Source organism: Haliotis asinina, chromosome 6, assembly GCF_037392515.1.
Source record: "Haliotis asinina isolate JCU_RB_2024 chromosome 6, JCU_Hal_asi_v2, whole genome shotgun sequence".
Taxonomy (NCBI): Eukaryota; Metazoa; Mollusca; class Gastropoda; order Lepetellida; family Haliotidae; genus Haliotis; species Haliotis asinina.
This window is the reverse complement of record NC_090285.1, coordinates 36660576-36678801: the sequence shown is the minus strand read 5'-3', so window position 1 is coordinate 36678801 and position 18226 is coordinate 36660576. Positions and strand designations below refer to the sequence as shown.

Genomic DNA, 18226 nt, shown 5'->3' with positions numbered 1-18226 from the left:
TATTATTATTTTTTTTTTGGTTAAAAAAATCAATGTCAGTAATGAACATTATTTTTTATAATATTCATAACTACAAATTTCAAAGGACTTTTATGAAATATGCGATTGACTGGGCATACGTGAGAAACAAAACATGTTTTGTCTGTTGCAATGTTTTGGTTCCATCTTTGATTACGTAAATTCACTGGCCTAATCATAGGGGTAAATAAGTAGGTTGCAAGTGTGATAAAAGAGTGTTTCGGACGGGTTAGGGTGAGAGTAGTGACAGGTATGGGGTTGGGTGTGAGAAAAGACGGCTGACGGGATGAGGAGCGTGGTAAGACGGGTGACGTCCTGGCGGGTGAGTGCTTTGGGTTTGGATGAGGAGTATATGGGAAGACGGGTGACGAGTAGGGGTTTGGGGAGGGGTGTGTGAGATGAGAGAAGAGGCTTGGGTTGGGATGACGGGTGACGGGGTTTCAGTTGCGGATGGCGGGTTGGGGCGTGAGGAAGGTGGAAAGACGGGTGACGGGGGATGGGTTGGGTGATGGGGTGAGGGAGGTTTGATGACGGGTGACGGGTTGGGGATGAGGGAGGTGGGCTGACGGGTGACGGGTTGGGGTGAGGGAGGTGGGCTGACGGGTGACGGGTTGGGGTGAGGGAGGTGGGATGACGGGTGACGGGTTGGTGGTGAGGGAGGTGGGATGACGGTGACGGGTTGGTGGTGAGGGAGGTGGGATGACGGGTGACGGGTTGGGGAGTGTGGGAGGTGGGATGACGGGTGACGGGTTGGGGATGAGGGAGGTGGAATGACGGGTGACGGGTTGGGGGTGAGGGAGGTGGGATGACGGGTGACGGGTTGGGGATGAGGGAGGTGGGATGACGGGTGACGGGCTGGGGTTGAGGGAGGTGGGATGACGGGTTGGGGTGAGGGAGGTGGGATGACGGGTGACGGGTTGGGGGTGATGGAGGTGGGATGACGGGTGACGGGTTGGGGATGAGGGAGGTGGAATGACGGGTGACGGGTTGGGGTGAGGGAGGTGGGATGACGGGTGACGGGTTGGGGGTGAGGGAGGTGGGATGACGGGTGACGGGTTGGGGGTGAGGGGTATGGAAAGACGGGTGACGGGTTGGGGGGCGTGGGAGGTGGGATGACGGGTGACGGGTTGGGGATGAGGGAGGTGGGATGACGGGTGACGGGTTGGGGATGAGGGAGGTGGGATGACGGGTGACGGGTTGGGGGTGAGGGGTATGGAAAGACGGGTGACGGGTTGGGGGGCGTTGGAGGTGGGATGACGGGTGACGGGTTGGGGATGAGGGAGGTGGGATGGCGGGTGACGGGTTGGGGGTGAGGGGTATGGAAAGACGGGTGACGGGTTGGGGGTGTGGGAGGTGGGATGACGGGTGACGGGTTGAGGATGAGGGAGGTGGGATGACGGGTGACGGGTTGGGATGAGGGAAGTGGGATGACGGGTGACGGGTTGGGGATGAGGGAGGTGGGATGACGGGTGACGGGTTGGGGATGAGGGAGGTGGGATGACGGGGTGACGGGTGACGGGTTGGGGATGAGGGAGGTGGGATGACGGGTGACGGGTTGGGGTGAGGGAGGTGGAATGACGGGTGACGGGTTGGGGGTGAGGGAGGTGGGATGACGGGTGACGGGTTGGTGGTGAGGGAGGTGGGATGACGGTGACGGGTTGGTGGTGAGGGAGGTGGGATGACGGGTGACGGGTTGGGGAGTGTGGGAGGTGGGATGACGGGTGACGGGTTGGGGATGAGGGAAGTGGAATGACGGGTTGGGGTGAGGGAGGTGGGATGACGGGTGACGGGTTGGGGATGAGGGAGGTGGGATGACGGGTGACGGGTTGGGGGTGAGGGAGGTGGGATGACGGGTGACGGGTTGGGGGTGAGGGTGGTGGGATGACGGGTGACGGGTTGGGAGGTGAGGGAGGTGGGATGACGGGTGACGGGTTGGGGGTGAGGGAGGTGGGATGACGGGTGACGGGTTGGGGGGTGAGGGAGGTGGGAAGACGGGTGACGGGTTGGGGATGAGGGTGGTTTGATGACGGGTGACTGTTTGGGGGTGAGGGAGGTGGGATGACGGGTGACGGGTTGGGGGTGAGGGGTATGGAAAGACGGGTGACGGGTTGGGGGGCGTGGGAGGTGGGATGACGGGTGACGGGTTGGGGATGAGGGTGGTTTGATGACGGGTGACTGTTTGGGGGTGAGGGAGGTGGGATGACGGGTGACGGGTTGGGGGTGAGGGGTATGGAAAGACGGGTGACGGGTTGGGGGGCGTGGGAGGTGGGATGACGGGTGACGGGTTGGGGATGAGGGAGGTGGGATGACGGGTGACGGGTTGGGGATGAGGGAGGTGGGATGACGGGTGACGGGTTGGGGGTGAGGGGTATGGAAAGACGGGTGACGGGTTGGGGGGCGTGGGAGGTGGGATGACGGGTGACGGGTTGGGGATGAGGGAGGTGGGATGGCGGGTGACGGGTTGGGGGTGAGGGGTATGGAAAGACGGGTGACGGGTTGGGGGTGAGGGAGGTGGGATGACGGGTGACGGGTTGAGGATGAGGGAGGTGGGATGACGGGTGACGGGTTGGGATGAGGGAGGTGGGATGACGGGTGACGGGTTGGGGATGAGGGAGGTGGGATGACGGGTGACGGGTTGGAGATGAGGGAGGTGGGATGACGGGATGACGGGTGACGGGTGACAGGTTGGGGATGAGGGAGGTGGGATGACGGGTGACGGGTTGGGGTGAGGGTGGTGGGATGACGGGTGACGGGTTGGGGGTGAGGGAGGTGGGATGACGGGTTGGGGGTGAGGGAGGTGGGATGACGGGTGACGGTTTGGGGGTGAGGGTATGGAAAGACTGGTGACGGGGTTTGGGTTTGAATGGCTGGTAATGAGTTTTAGGGTGAGGGGTGTGGGAAGACGGGTGACGGGACTGACTTGGGTTGGGATGACGGGTGACGGGGTTTGAGGGGGAGTTGACTGGGACTGTTTGTAGGTTGTGGGGTGAATGCAAGGCAAATTACAACATGTTTAAATAATGCGTTTGTTTAAATCGATGATTTATTTGTTTATTTAAACCATGAAAACATTTGTTCATGGACTAAAGGAAAACCAGTAACTTTCTACCGCATTTCACTCGCTCACAGAAGCAAATCAAAGTGTTATATGTAATATTATGTATCAGTCAGTTGCACAGCCTCATAGACATATGTGTGAAAACAATAAAATACTTTCCTGTTTGGTTGTCCCTGTATTGTTCACGTGTGGCAATGGAACATTTCGGAATAAAAACAATAAAACATATTCTCAAGTCCCGTCTTATTTCGTCCTAAGGTGAACACGCATCAGGTAAACACTGCATATTTTTTTCTTAAGGTGCTTGAACACATAATGACACTTTCCTTATTGAAGTGTTGACATTTGTTTTTCAGTGCTGATATTATTTGTGTGTTTTTCGGTTGCTGTTAAACGTGTAAAATAAGTGTGCCAGTGAGTATCACTGTTTTGCACAATATTCGCGTTATAGGTCAACTAGGTCAAGTTGATTGTGTAGTTTGTTGTTTCATGCCCCACTCAGCGATATTTCAGCTATGTGGCGGCGGTCTATTCACAATCAAATCTGGATTAAACAGTCTCGTGATCAACAGTATGAGCATCGATCTAAGCACAGTTGCATCAAGGAATGTCACTGGCGAGCTTAATGTTGTGATATGTGACGACTGTGGTGGAACTCTCCAGCATGGGTGCTGTCAGACATAGATAGTAAATTTTTGGACCGACCCAGGATTCGAAACCGAAATTCTATTCCGGTGTGAGAGAGAGACGCAGTTGCAACTCCTTGCAACATCCGGTTGCAACTCCTTGGCAGGCCTGTGTCCCTGTGGTATCTGTATCATCATCACTTTGTAAAACGACAAAAAAGACACACATGTAAATATACACTATATATACGTGCGCAACTTTGCACAGCGCTTTAGACAATACCATCCCCGTTGTCCAATGACATTGTTTAATGCCATGAAAGTCATCCTCCGTACGCGATGGATATTATTAACAGAAATAATGTTATGGTTACACTTAAATATCCGTTTATAGAAGTACATACTATATTCCCTTTTCAACGTGTATACATGTGCACTTTCTTCCATCCTCTGTCACACAACGTCTCCCCAAATATGCTCTTCTTTGTTGTTCTTCTGTTTTGTTTATAAGAGTGGAATCCCGCGGAAAAAATCGTTCGGGAGGCGATTTGGACATTACACTTGTATGACTGCCATATACAAGAACGCTGAACGCTTAAGAAGGAACCTATTCTCAGATATATGGGATATGTTTTAGATGTTGTCAATTACTCTCATGTTGTCGAACGTGGGTACTTACTTTTTCCACACATTATTCAACAAAAAGCGGCGAAATACCCCCCCTCCCCCCCACCCCTCTCTCTCTCTCTCTCTCACACACACGCACACACAGAGGCACAGAGAGTAATTGCTACATACGAAGAACCTTTAATAAAAGTTCCTGTATCGACATGTAAACACAATATACGAATATTATATTTTGTTAGGTGATAGCCAGCTTTTCTTTAATACGCGACAATGCTCCACGTATTTGTTGCCTTATAACATTTTATAATACAGTTCGGTATTTGAAGCTGGAAAGTGTGACGTATTATTCAACAAACAGAAACGTAGCCATTTCGCTCAGTTTAGTGACCCCAACAGCACTAGAAAAGAGAAGTTTGTAGCATGAAAACAACGGGGCAGAATCTGGAAAAGAGAAGTTTGTAGCATGATAACAACGGGGCAGAATCTGGAAAAGAAAATTTCGTAGCATGATAACAACGGGGCATAATCTGGAAAAGAGAAGTTTGTAGCAATACTCTTGTGTTAACAAATCTTGTAAAAATACGACATACATTTTTTGGATTGTAACACGCATTTAATCTGAAAAAGGAGCCCAAGGGTGGCCAGTCATTCTAGACTTGTTTCATTCAGGGTAAAATAATATTGTTCAGGGACTATGAGAGAGACTGTGGCGAATCGTGTGCATGTGTTGGATTTATCGACTGTTGGTATATTATCCAGGGAGGCATTTCGCTGCCACTGACTGTCTCTCGTCTAATATTACAACCTTTTAACGACTTGTACGTATTTGGTGAATAGGCCTTCAGCAACCCATGCTTGCCATAAAGGCGACTATGCTTGTCGCAAGAGGCGACTAACGGGATCGGTTGGTCAGGCTTGCTGACTTGGTTGGCGCATGTCATCGGTTCCCAACTGCGCAGATCGATGCTCATGTTGTTGGTCACTGGATTGTCTGGTCCAGACTCGATTATTTTCAGACCGCCGTCATATAACTGGAATATTGCAGGGTGCGGCGTAAAACTAAACTCACTCACTCACAAGCACTCACTAGTGAATGAACAAAAAGTTATTCATAAAGATTGTCACTTTTGTATCAAATGCCACTTATTAAAGTAGTTGTTACATTCTGCGAAAGACGCTGTGTCAACCAATTCAACATCAGTATTACTAATCGTATGTGTTTTGTTTATGTTTTCACAGAACAGGTGAGATAATAACCATTTAAACGGCAATTATTAACCTCTCTTAACTATCACCGTCTTCCTGATGAATCTATGATATCAGAGACCACAATATATCTTATATGGTCTCTGATGATACAGTGTGTATTTTCATCCAACGTCTTTTCATGTTGTCTTCCATGTCTGTTTTTCAAACATGTCTGCGGTTGAATGTTAATCAAGTAACTGCTTCGAACTGGATACTCGATCTGTTCAGCCTGTGATTTCACTGACTCAACCTCGACGTCCCCGTTCTATTTTTAGCTCCTTCCACCGCTTAGATTTGGTACCTGTCTTCTGATTGGCCCACAAGACTTGTAGAGCCATTCTTTTAAACTTCCGTTCGAACGTGCCTGCTTCATGCATTCTGCATGAACTCAGCTGAAAGGATGCTGTCTATTTTCAGGTGAGAACCATTTCAATAATTTTCCATCCCTTTGCAGCCATTTCTGGAAACAAATGTTATTATGAAATGGAAGTCACCCAACACAGCAGCACCAGGGATAATCTACAACAGGGATACGTCACTCGCTTAGTTTCGTTACCATTAAAATTGTGTACTACACTAATTAACGTGTGCCTCGCCATACCCCAACGCACAGTAACATGGCTGTTTTCCAGCTCAACTTCAATTGTGTTTAACAGAACTTTAGCCAATTTATTGTATCAGTCGGAATTTTACAATGAATGAACGAATGAATTATAGAATCTGGTAAAACCGTAAGAATTAAAGGGACACTGATGCGGAACAATTTCCGTGGACTGGTGGTTTCGTTTGTTATTGTTTTTCTCCCGTGATATCCCAGAATTCGTGACTGGTTCGTGATCTCTGCTGCGCCTCCCATATTGATAGTTTATGTGTAGACTGATCAACAAAGATGAAGTCATTTTACTTCGTTATTATGTAAACAAATCAAACACCTTGAAGTTTACTCATCTGCCAGTGGTATAAAAAACCCAGTCAGGAATAAAAAGTAACGAAGTCAGTGTATGTCTTTATATTTTGTCTTATAAACCTAATTAGTTTCTTGTCACATTTGTATGCATTTTGAAAGTTAATAAAAAAACACACACGGCCGACTTATACTTACAGTGAATTTCTAACATGATTTTAATATCTAAACACTGTATAGATTGCCATCGTGAATCATATTTCACACACCCTATTCACGACCTAATGCATGTTTTCTGTAATACAGGTTCTGCTGAATGCTACAAGAAATAAATTAAAACAAAATGCAAATATTCAATTTAAGACAGACAAAAGTTATAGCAACAATGACTCTTGTTCCCCCAGAGTCATGTGCCTTCGAGCATGTGGTGGATGGGCCATGGCTGAAGAGAGAAGCTGACACTATTGTCTCCTAGCTCCTATCAGTGACCAGCTGTTAATAAACTGTCTCAGCATATTTGAATGAAGAGTTGTTTACAAAGAGCAAATTTGTGTCACTCCAAACTCCATTCCAAATTTCATTCTATCATTCCAATCCAAATTCCTTTCCATACTTTACACTATGCCCCCACATACACCCCAAACTGTACATGTCAGCACTTCCACCACCATTACCCTTCAGTGGTAAAATGTTTTATACATTATACTGAGGAAACTCAGGACTTGTCATTACTTTGATAGATTATTGCTTAGTCTCCGAACACAATATGATTTGGATAGTAACAAGTGAGATGGGTAATATAGAACCTGAGAAAATCTAGACTCGCTTGATATGAAACTTTAGCATTGCAGGGAGGGCGAGGCAGTCAGGAAATAGGATTATTCAGACACTCTGAGGCAGACTATATATTAGTTTCAGTGAATGTTTGTGGGAGAGAGTTTACTTGTCATTGGTGGGGCATTGGCCCATTTACAAAAGTATATAGAATTCCTATATACATGTATATGACAGTTGATAGGTACAGATGTATTACTATTCACCTAGTGCAGATTTACATTTCAGAGCTACTTAAATAAACTTTTCCCCATTTAATCACAATACTCACATGATGTGATGTCAATAATTTCTGGATTTTACAAATATTTAGTAAAGAATCAAATTTGGTATATTCTTAGAATGAATATTGATATATTCTTAGAGTTTATTAGCGCACATTTTTTCTTAGTTCGTCGTCTTTTGGTTATTTTTTCAATATTGGCACATTAAGGTTTGACATAGGGTCTTCTTTTATTGTTTCACAGTGTCATAACTTCTTTAGTTTAGTGATGTGTTATTTGATCTTAAAGTGTATTGACACTGTTCCTTGTGTTTTTTTAAATGTTTACTTTGATGGAATGTTTTTACAGTTACAATTATCATGATTATGATTCTTGGCTTGCTTGAAATAATCATGGTAATGGTACCAAATAAACATATCACAACATGTTACTGCCTTGTTACCCATCTTTAGTCCTTTATTTTACATCACACGTAACACTGTTACGGCATGCCACTAGAATGAATGAATGATTCCATTGAATGTTTACTGTAAGACAATAAATTCAAAACCTTTGTCATGGCCCTCTTTGTACATAAAGTTCAAATAAAAGGGTTGTCTGTATTATAGCCTTGCTGCAAGGCTGATCAGAATGCTAAGCTCATGGATGTATAGTAATCCTATCCATAAGAGAGACAACTACAGGATGCCACTCTGTTATTTACAGCTACTAAATACTACCTTAGAGACTTGCACAAGTCTATCTCCAAGACAGATCCTGCATCTGGGAGAGTGACAATACTTCTCTCTTGATTAACCCCAGATGTCCATGGAGCTGGGCTGGTGTTATGACTTGTGACAGATCCCAGAACAGAGTTTCCTTTTTGTTTACAAATTCCATCTGATAGTACATATAACCCCAGCCCAGGACCCCAGCCCAAGACCCCAGACCCCAGCCCGCCCCAGGTTTCACAGTATGCTGCTGAGGGAAGTATCAAATGTCGCAACCACATAGCTCAGGGTTAGCACCTCTTGACACTAAAGACATGGAAAACAGGATGTATCCAAAATTCCAACAAAGATATCAAAACTGCTCTCCCAAATTGAAATATTCTGTCTGCATTATGTGTGGCACTTTGAATGAAGTCACATTAACAGGAGAAAACTGTTTATTCGAAGTACCAAGGCAGAGTCATGTCTTCTGGTTGGAAAGGTTTTATGAGTAACCAGTTAAAATTAACAGGGAATGTTCCACACACACAGCCTGTAGAAAATGTTCTCGTGAGGTAACTCATATGGACAATACTTTGTGCCACTTGTAAAATCCTTTGAAACGACTGCCATCTATTTGTACCAGTCCTGTGGAACTGAAGTCACAAAACAACTAAGATCCGATGACAATCTGAATCAAAGGACTCACTCAGGAAGTCAGTATACCAGGAAAGATCAGAAATCTCAGATAAAGCTGACACATGTTGAGAGGACAGAGCAGGATGCCTTGGTGGAGTGTGGAGCTGTAGGGGAGCCTCCCCATGAATTGTTACTAAACATCAGTGACAGCTAGAGATCAACTGATAATTACTAGCCATGGGCTGGCTATAAATTCAGCAGATTGGTACAGACTATTTTCAGGTGGTCAGTGTCATTTAGGTATTCTCCCCAGTCATCTGGTCATTGTTGATTCCGTTCTTATACTCCAGATAATGTACTTTGTTGCACCTAAAACTCTGATACTGAGGACATTTATGGATGAAATGTCAATCAAATATGTCTATAAATGTCATAATCAGCCATATCTATAAATGTTATCATCTTCATTGTCACCACCATTCAAAATTGGTGTTTCACTGCCATTTGAGTACTGGAACATTTCATGAGTTTCTTCTGTGTGTTTGTGAGTTGTGTCTTTAAAATGGTTTTCTTGCTCATGTCTTTTTTTCAAATACCTGAAAGACTTATTGCCCACTCTGCAAGAAAAAATGTGAATGTGTTATTTGTGTAAAGGATGGGTATTTTGCTATGGTCCCTTACACAAGTAAACCAATATCCTGTCTGTAACCTGTTATATAATGAGATTTGTGGGCTTAAGGCACTGGTGCCATGGGTTCCATAGCAACAGATTTTAGCCAATCCCCTATGGCTATATTGTCACATGACAAGGGCAAGCTAGAGAATGTGACCCACAAATTTGAAACTTTCCTCTTTCTGCCTGCACTGTCGAGCTGACAATAAGCCATCTGAATCACTGGATTTTAGTTAGGTAAGAACTGTTTGTCTAGGTTGCAACTAGGTCTTCTTAGTGAAATTGAAGTGAATTACAATGCATACTTGTTTCATTAATATGATAAGTAACTGTGATGTTTTTAAATAAGTGTATTTGTTAGTTAGGTCAAATAGATTCAAAACAAGTGTTTGCACACTGTCACCTAACATGTGGTTTGTCACTTGTCTGTGACAATCCAAAAGTGCACCAGATTCAAAACAAGTGTTTGCACACTGTCACCCAACATGTGGTTTGTCACTCGTCTGTGACAATCCAAAAGTGCACCAGTGGCAAGTATAAATGATTGTAATATATATATCCAGATGGAAATGACCTTTAGTGAAGTAATTTGTGTTCAGAAATACCTTCCTAATCTGGCCTGCCAGTCAAGATTGTCTCGAGCGCTTTGCAAAATTCAAAATTCCTGCTTTGTTAAACTTGTTTTTTTTAAATAGAAAACTTTGTGAGCATTATATTTTAAATCAATTTTTATATTAGAAAAATCCTTTCATTTCAGATTTGTTTGCTGTTAACAATAGAACTGTTGCAACTGTCTTGTTTTAGATTAAGACATGGGTGTATCTTTGTCTGGGGTTTCCAGTCCATGTGCTGGGTCAAAGCAGCATGGTGTCATGTGGAAGTAAGTAGTGGAGGTCATGCTCAATGACCACTGCTGACCCCTGCATTGAGCAGCATAAATTTTGTGGCTGTCATCCCCTATTCTCAGCATGTTTCCACTCCCATCTGGTTGCATAACAAAATGGCTGCACAGGATGTAAAGAAGACAAGGGTTCATCAGCTGCTTTATATTTATCTTATCTCAGCTATGATCTCATCTTATCCAATAAATCTGTAACGTGATACTGATGGATACCACATAATCATATCTTTCTTCATTTTGATATATTTTTTGCAATCTCCGAACGGTTTATTTCTGCTAAACTGCCAAAGGTAACTTTCTTGTTCTCTTTACATCTGCCATTATACAAGCAAATGATGGCAACAAGCTCAGCTGTAACCATCATTCAAACATACCAGTTAATTCTGTGAAATATTAATCACATTTATATCTTGGAGAATGTGTAGTATATCTATACGTTGTGATATGAATCAGTTTTGTATGTTTCCCCTTTGATGTAAAGTGAAGTCCTCTTCAATTCATTAATGTGATATTTTAGATTATTTGGCCAACCAGGATATTGTAGCAATATAAATGTGGGAGAAACAACTATTGAGATAGTGATTGATAGTCTTGTGGCCTACTATTGCAATACTATTGCAATATTTGTTTCTCCTTCAATTGTCTCATTTGAAGTCATTTCCCCAAAGATTTTATAGTTTTTGTGAAATAAAAAAGTTGAAGTAATCTAAGTCTCCTTCGATAACTCACAGGAAACTTAAAACTCAAATAAATTTTAATGGGTGGATAACTCTAATCAAAGTGAAAGAATTTCGTACATCCTTTTTATGTGTTGTGCAATTATGAATGGAAGTCAACCACTAAACAAATGATATTCATACATATTATTGATGCGTGAATAGTTTTCTGATTAATTAGGAGATAAACGTACTGTGTTGGGAAATTAGATGAATGTTATGCAGAATTGATAGTCTCTAAATTTCATTTGGAACCGAATGCGTAGCGTGAGAATTGCTATCAGAGAATTGGTAGAATTGCTATCAGAGTCTCATTTAAGTGCAAGTTTATACTACAGGAAATTTGTAGCTGCCCTAGGCACTTGCCTGTGTTATTTCCTTTTCCAAATGAGTTCTTGTCATTTTCAAGATGTCAGCTTGTGGAAATATTAGCTAATGGTATCCATGTCATCAGAAAGTGTATATATACTGCAGGTCAAATACATGTGTTTTATGCATAATTACTTTTATTGAGGGATCAGTGTCAGTGATTTGCGATTTTTTTAAGCCCCGCCAAACCCTTAACAGTAGCCGTTGTCATGGACGTAACCTCTTACTAGGTTTTGCTAGACTCAGCAGTAGAGTGTACTGAGACTATGTTTACTTAGACTGACCACTAAATAGAGTTGTGATGATTAATCGATACGCAAGTTATCGCGATTCAAGAGCTGCATGATACGATACATCAATACGATTGTTGTGAATCGATTCAACACGATACTTACATACTTACCAGTCTATGAAAACTCCCCTTCTATTTAGGTTTTCGTGGAAAATATTGCCATGGACATGCTCCGACTGACACAATTTTCACAAATTTATTTTGATATCTATGCAAAAAGCCTGTTGTGCCAATATTGATCCCTACTGTTCCATTTTTCGGGGAAAACACTACTTTACTGACACATGCTAAACATTTTTAATAAAATGTCTTTCATCATGACGTTTTATTTTTCTTGGGAGAAGAATACCTACCCTGAAATGATAACATAACAACACATTATTTCCAGTACTTTTATTTTTCTGTATACAAGAACAAAATATCATGATACGTATCGTATCATATGTATCGGATTACCAGTACCGTGATATGTATCGTATCGTGGCATGGACGTATCGTCACAACTCTCCTACTAAACTAATGATACTGACACATACTATCGATGCATGACTAGTTTTCTGTTTCTGCCATAGATTAATTGCTATCAGAGTCTCAGTTAAGTGTGAGTTTATGCTACAGGAAGTTTGTAGCTGCCTAGGCACTTACCTGTGCTTTGTCCTTTTCCAAAGGAGTTTTTGTTTTAAACAATTTTCTTTCTCTTTTCTAGGGACTGGTCTGCTTCTGTCATGGTCTCCGGCAGTTACACCTTATCTTCAGATCTCACAGATCACACAACAACCTCTCACTTGTTTGTTTCCTTTGGGCAAAGCCTACAGCATTAGGGGGCATCATCAGTGATTCCTGTTGGCAGTTCTTTCCTACAGTCTTTGCTAAAACTCAGCATTGATGTGCCTGTCTTGGTAAGTAGATTCACATATGTGGATAGACAGTCTGCATTGCCCCGCCCAGTGTGCTCTTGCAGTGGTCAAAGCATGTCTGACAATCTGTTGGTCAAGTACTTTGGGACAGAATTCTTCAGGGTCCTCTTCATTCTGTCATTCCTTTCGTAGTAACTGAAATGATAACTCACAGGAAACGTTTCACCCAAATCAATTTTATTTAAGAGTTAAGGGGTGGATAACTCTAAATCAAAGTGAAAGAATCTGGTACTTCCTATTTTTTGTGCTGTGCATTTATGAATGGAAGTCAACTAATTAACAGTCTAAGAAAACTTAGTCTCAGTACTTTTTGTTACACTCCGCTACTGAGTCTAACAAAACCTAGTAGGAGGTCACGTCATGTAACCTTTAAGATTGACCAATCAGAACACAGCTAACCAAAGGACGAAAGTGGACATTCGCGTATACCTTTTGAACTTTTACCTCGGAAAGGGTTGTATCCGAACGATTCCGAATGCAGTTTTCCATATGATCGCTACCAGGCAGTGCACATGGATCACGCTACTATTAATTGCGATCGGAGTCTCAATTAAGTGTGAGTTTATACTACAGTAAATTTGTAGCTGCCCTAGGCACTTGCTTGCATTTTTCCTTTTCCAAATGAGTTTTTGTTTTAAACAATTTTCTTTCTCTTTTCTAGGGACTGGTATGCTTCTGTCATGGTCTCCGGCAGTTACACCTTATCTTCAGATCTCACAGCTCGCACAACAACCTTTCACTTGTTTGTTTTCCTTGGTCAGTGCCTACAGCATCAGTAGGCGCTGTCAGTGATGTGCCAGTGTCATCTGTTTGGTGCCGTCAGTGATGTGCCAGTGTCATGTGTTGGCACCTTCAGTGATGTGACAGTGCAATCTGTAGGAGCTGTCAATGATGTGCCAATACCATCTGTATGAAACGTCAGTGATGTAACAATGTCATCTGTAGGAGCCTTCAACGACTTGACTGGCATCTGTAGGAGCTGTCAATGATGTGCCAATTTCATCTGTATGAACCTTGAATGATTGGACAGTGTCATCTGTAGGTGCTGTCAGTGATGTACCAATATCATCTTTATGAACCTTCAGTGATGTGCCAATATAATCTTTATGAACCGTCAGAGATGTGCCTGTGCCCTCTGTAGGAGCCATCGCTGATGTGCCAATATCATCTTTATGAATCTTTAGTTATGTGCAAATATCATCTGTATGAACCTTCAATGATAAGCAGATATCCCGTCTGAGCACCCCGCACCACACTGGTTGTCGACAGGCGACTCGCTGGTGTGGCCATTATTCAAATTTGGCACATTGGAATTCTCTGGGGTCTCCCGTACAGGGCTTGACCCGTCTCTAGTTTCCATGTTCTCACATCTTCGAGGGATGTCAATGTCTCCTCTATCTGGAATATCATCTTCATTCTGATCCGATACTGGCATACATTTCAAGGGTACATTTTGCATCTTCTCAAGAATGTTTATTGAGGCGCTATTGTCGCCCGAGGTCACCATAATGTTAGGAGCACAGGTCACAGGTCAAAGGGGAAACAGTTTCCCAAACTAGAAGTAACAAGAGCGAATGTGGGGTACCTTAACGTAATCCAGATCTCTTGCAAATCCAAAAGAAAAACACAAGAGAAACTCCAAACACCGTAAATCCAAGAAAGGAGAAATTCTGATCTGTAAAATTTCAACTGACTGAGCCAAAAGCCAGAAGCGCACGGAGCCAATCCCTGTCATGCTATCTCACATGGCCAATGCCGTAGAGAATCTTTATGAACCTTCCATGATATGACTGTGCCCTCTGTAGGAGTGATGTTCCAATATGATCTTACGAACCTTCAACGATGTCAGTGTCATTGATGTGCCAATATCATCTTTATGAACCTTCAGTGATGTGTCATCTGTCTGAACCTTCATTGAAGTGCCAGTGTCATCTGTATGAGTCTTCAGTGACCTACCACTTGACTCTGTGCCAGTCAAATTGCCAAGTGATGGAAATTCTTCACAAGAAACTTTTGGAAATTCCACATTGATTCCTGTTGGCAGTTCTTTTCCACAATCTTAAAACTAAAAACTGAAACATTGGTGTGCCTCTGTATTGCTTGGGTAAAGCTTCCCATGGTAGTGTTGTGATATAATGCTGCCAGAATGGAAAACAGATCTTCCAGAGTCTTGACAGAGGACAGAGATCTTTGGGGTCCCCATTTGAAACAACACTTTAATTGCTCACTGGGTAAGTTCATTCTCATTTGTGGATGGACTGAGTCTGCAACGCCTCATTCAATCTCCTCTTGCAGTGGTCAAAGCATGTTGACCTTTGTTGGTCAAAGACCTTGACATAGAATTGTTCAGTGCCCTCTGCATTCTGTCATTCCTTTCATATTAACTGCAATCACATTGTGTATTCATTTCTGCAATATTTCTCAGTATTGTACTGAAAATGGTAACCTGTTTTCAGATTCCACTTTTAGGGTCAATAGTGCATACAGTAAATGTTTCCTTGTATTCATTCCTATTCTAATTTGAGTCCATGTACCCCATACATGTGTCTTGAATTATCTGAAGTTACGTGATGATTTTTTTTCTCAGCTGCATCCAAAAAGTCTGCACCATCAAACTATGTTTAAGCCCAGTGGGTATCTTGCTAAAAATTACCTTGTCTGCATTTAGTGATTTCAGTTTTTTAAGGACATGCTTATACAATGGATGCAGATGTGATTTGGACAGATGAAATAAGTAGTAATTGCGTATGTGGTAAGATATGAAAAATCTGCTTACCCAGGTGAATAAGGAAACAGAGTTGTGAATATTGTACACAATGACAGTTCTTTCACACAGTTCGTTCACAGTGACTTGTCCTGGGTTGCCTGGGTATGTGGGATGTGATGACTGGACACTGGATTGAAGAGCCTGGTCTGCTTGGAATGTAAGGACTGGTTCTGTCGGAAGTTGTGTGTCCTGTTGGGAAGTAGAACTGGGATGATCCATGTAGACCATACACATGTCTTGAATTATCTTAAGATAAGTGCAGGGTTTTCGGGATTATAAGCCATTTCCTGAATTTAGAATGGGCCACTGCCCTTGTATCGATAGTAAACTTCCAAATTTTAATGAGACATTTTTCATTTTAATGCGCAAAATGGCTCATGGCCCTGGCCTTTCCCAATCAAGATTGATTGTTTTTCTCTGCTGCATCAATAATGTATGTACTATCAAACTAAGTTTACCTCCAGTGGGTATCTTACTTAATATTACCTGGTTAAACAGGTAATATTAATGCAATATGACAGATATGCATCTGTTACCGTTTTGCTGTGTTTTGCGACCTTTAAATGACATGGAATTGATCAACAATGTCTAGGTTCTTACGTTAAATACATTTCCGATGAAATACAGGATCCAGGATCAATACTTATAATGGTCCAAATTCAAGCTGGAAATGACAAGATGTTATAAACTATGGTGATAATGTATCTGTGGTTTAGTCAGTGAGTTCAGCGTAGTTTCACGTCGCACTTAGCAATATTTCATCTGTATCTCACAAGAGTCATTGTACCAACAGCAGACACTGGGCAGGGTCATGTGTTAGTGCCTGTACCGTTTCTGTCAGCATCCCTTGCTCACTCGCTGGCTACCTTTATATACCGGCTCTAATTATTCCCCTTTGACTACATGCAGCGGGAAGAGGGTTGTCTGTATGTCTATATCTTCATCTTAACCGCCCACAAATATTAAACTTTTTCCATGGCCGTTTTCAACTGCACTTCCAAGCTCAATCGTATGTGTACCAAATATTGGAGATTACAATTTCAGTGTATCATTACACCGTTTACAAATGAGTTACAAATATTGCTACATTGTTGTAAGTTTCATGAGGTGATGGACATAATGGGGATATAATGAAACAGTAGTGGTATGAAATGGACATAGATGGAAGTTATGATATGTTCCACTTACATGGTGATTTAAAATGATGGACATGGAGGACAAATCAATATTAGTTGCATTACATAAATGGAAGGTATGTTGTAATTAGTGGTGTTGTAAGATGTAGATATATGGAAGGTATTATACAGTCCAGTTATGCATCAGATTTAATGGCGGCCATAGAAGACAAAATTTATTAGTGACCTTATGAAAATGGACATAAATGGAGGTTTCAAGATAGACTGTGGACCCATTTTTGTCAATATAAGCTAATAACATATATACAGCTACAATGACAAAAAGTGACCTAAGAATGGTGGTGGTATGTAAAATGTGTGGTAGCCAAGATGTATATGCGGCAGACCATCATTGGCGTGTATGTTGTGTGCTCACTAGCAGACTTCCATATTGGTACAATCAAGGGGACATTTAGAAAGGAATGGACAGGGAAAGTATAACTATTTGTATCTAATGAAAGGGGAGCCTAGTCAGTTCCATTTAAACCTGACGAGTACAGTCTTTGGCTGTAGTGGTGTGGAGGCTGGTTGAGATGGTTGGTTGATTGGTCGGGGCTGCATAATATGTACGTAGTTCTAGATATGAATGTTTTGAAATATATATATATAGGAGAAAAGAAAAGGTGCAAACAGGTGCTAACCAGAATTATTTCTCAGTGGACTCATTCATCCTCAGTTCAAGACTACTCTATTCATATGACTTACAAATATTGTGCTGGCCGCCAACAGATGCAGGCGAATCCAGTACTCATACGGGGTGTGTCCACGTTGTACATTCTGTGCACTCATTCATCCTTAGTTCAAGACTACTCTACTCATATCACTTGTATTCACCTTATGCTCTAATGACGTCATTCATCTACACAAATTTTCCTAAGGTTACTTGGCCCTGTAATACCGGGACTTTGGAAAGAGTGAATAATTGCTTTAAACACTCTCCCATGGGTATCAAGCATGCCTGTGGACCTGTCCATGGCCAAGGGACTGGTAGACAGTGGAATCCAATAGCTAACCCTTCCACAGAGCGTCAAACACCTGGTGTCCAGGGCATCTGTTCTGTGGAGAATGGCTGATGGGAGGGTCTTGATTGTCATGTTATCCTGACTTACTGGCTTCTGTTCTCTGGAGAGGGCTGCTGTGAGAGTCTTCATTGTCATGTTATCCTGATTGACTGGCGTCTGTTCTATAGAGTAGCCTGCTGTGAGGGTCTTGTCATGCTCTCCTGACTTACTGGCATCTCTTCTATGGAGAGGGCTGCTGTGAGAGTCTTCATTGTGATGTTATCCTGACTGACTGGCTTGCTCATCATGTTATCCTGGCTGACTGGCATCTGTTCTGTAGTGAGGGCTGCTGTGAGGGTCTTGTCATGTTATCCTGACTGGCATCTGTTCTGTAGAGAGGAGAGGGCCCCTGGGAGGGTCTTAATTGTCATGTTATCATGACTGGCATCTGTTCTGTAGACGTGGTAGAGAAGGCCCTTGGGAGAGTCTTGATTGTCAAGTTATCCTTACTGGCATCTGTTCTGTAGAGAGGGCCCCTGGGAGGATCT

At 42.8% G+C, this 18226-nt stretch overlaps 1 protein-coding gene across 1 annotated transcript; it reads right to left on the bottom strand.

Annotated features, from left to right (window-relative positions):
• Positions 1 to 247: 247 nt before the first annotated feature.
• Positions 248 to 18007, bottom strand: LOC137287833 (uncharacterized). The gene is made up of 2 exons (XM_067820218.1): positions 17909 to 18007; positions 248 to 2986 (listed from the first exon to the last, which is right to left on the bottom strand). The coding sequence occupies exons 1-2, from the start codon at positions 18005 to 18007 to the stop codon at positions 248 to 250; spliced, it is 2838 nt and encodes a 945-aa protein (XP_067676319.1).
• Between the last annotated feature and the right edge of the window lie 219 nt (positions 18008 to 18226).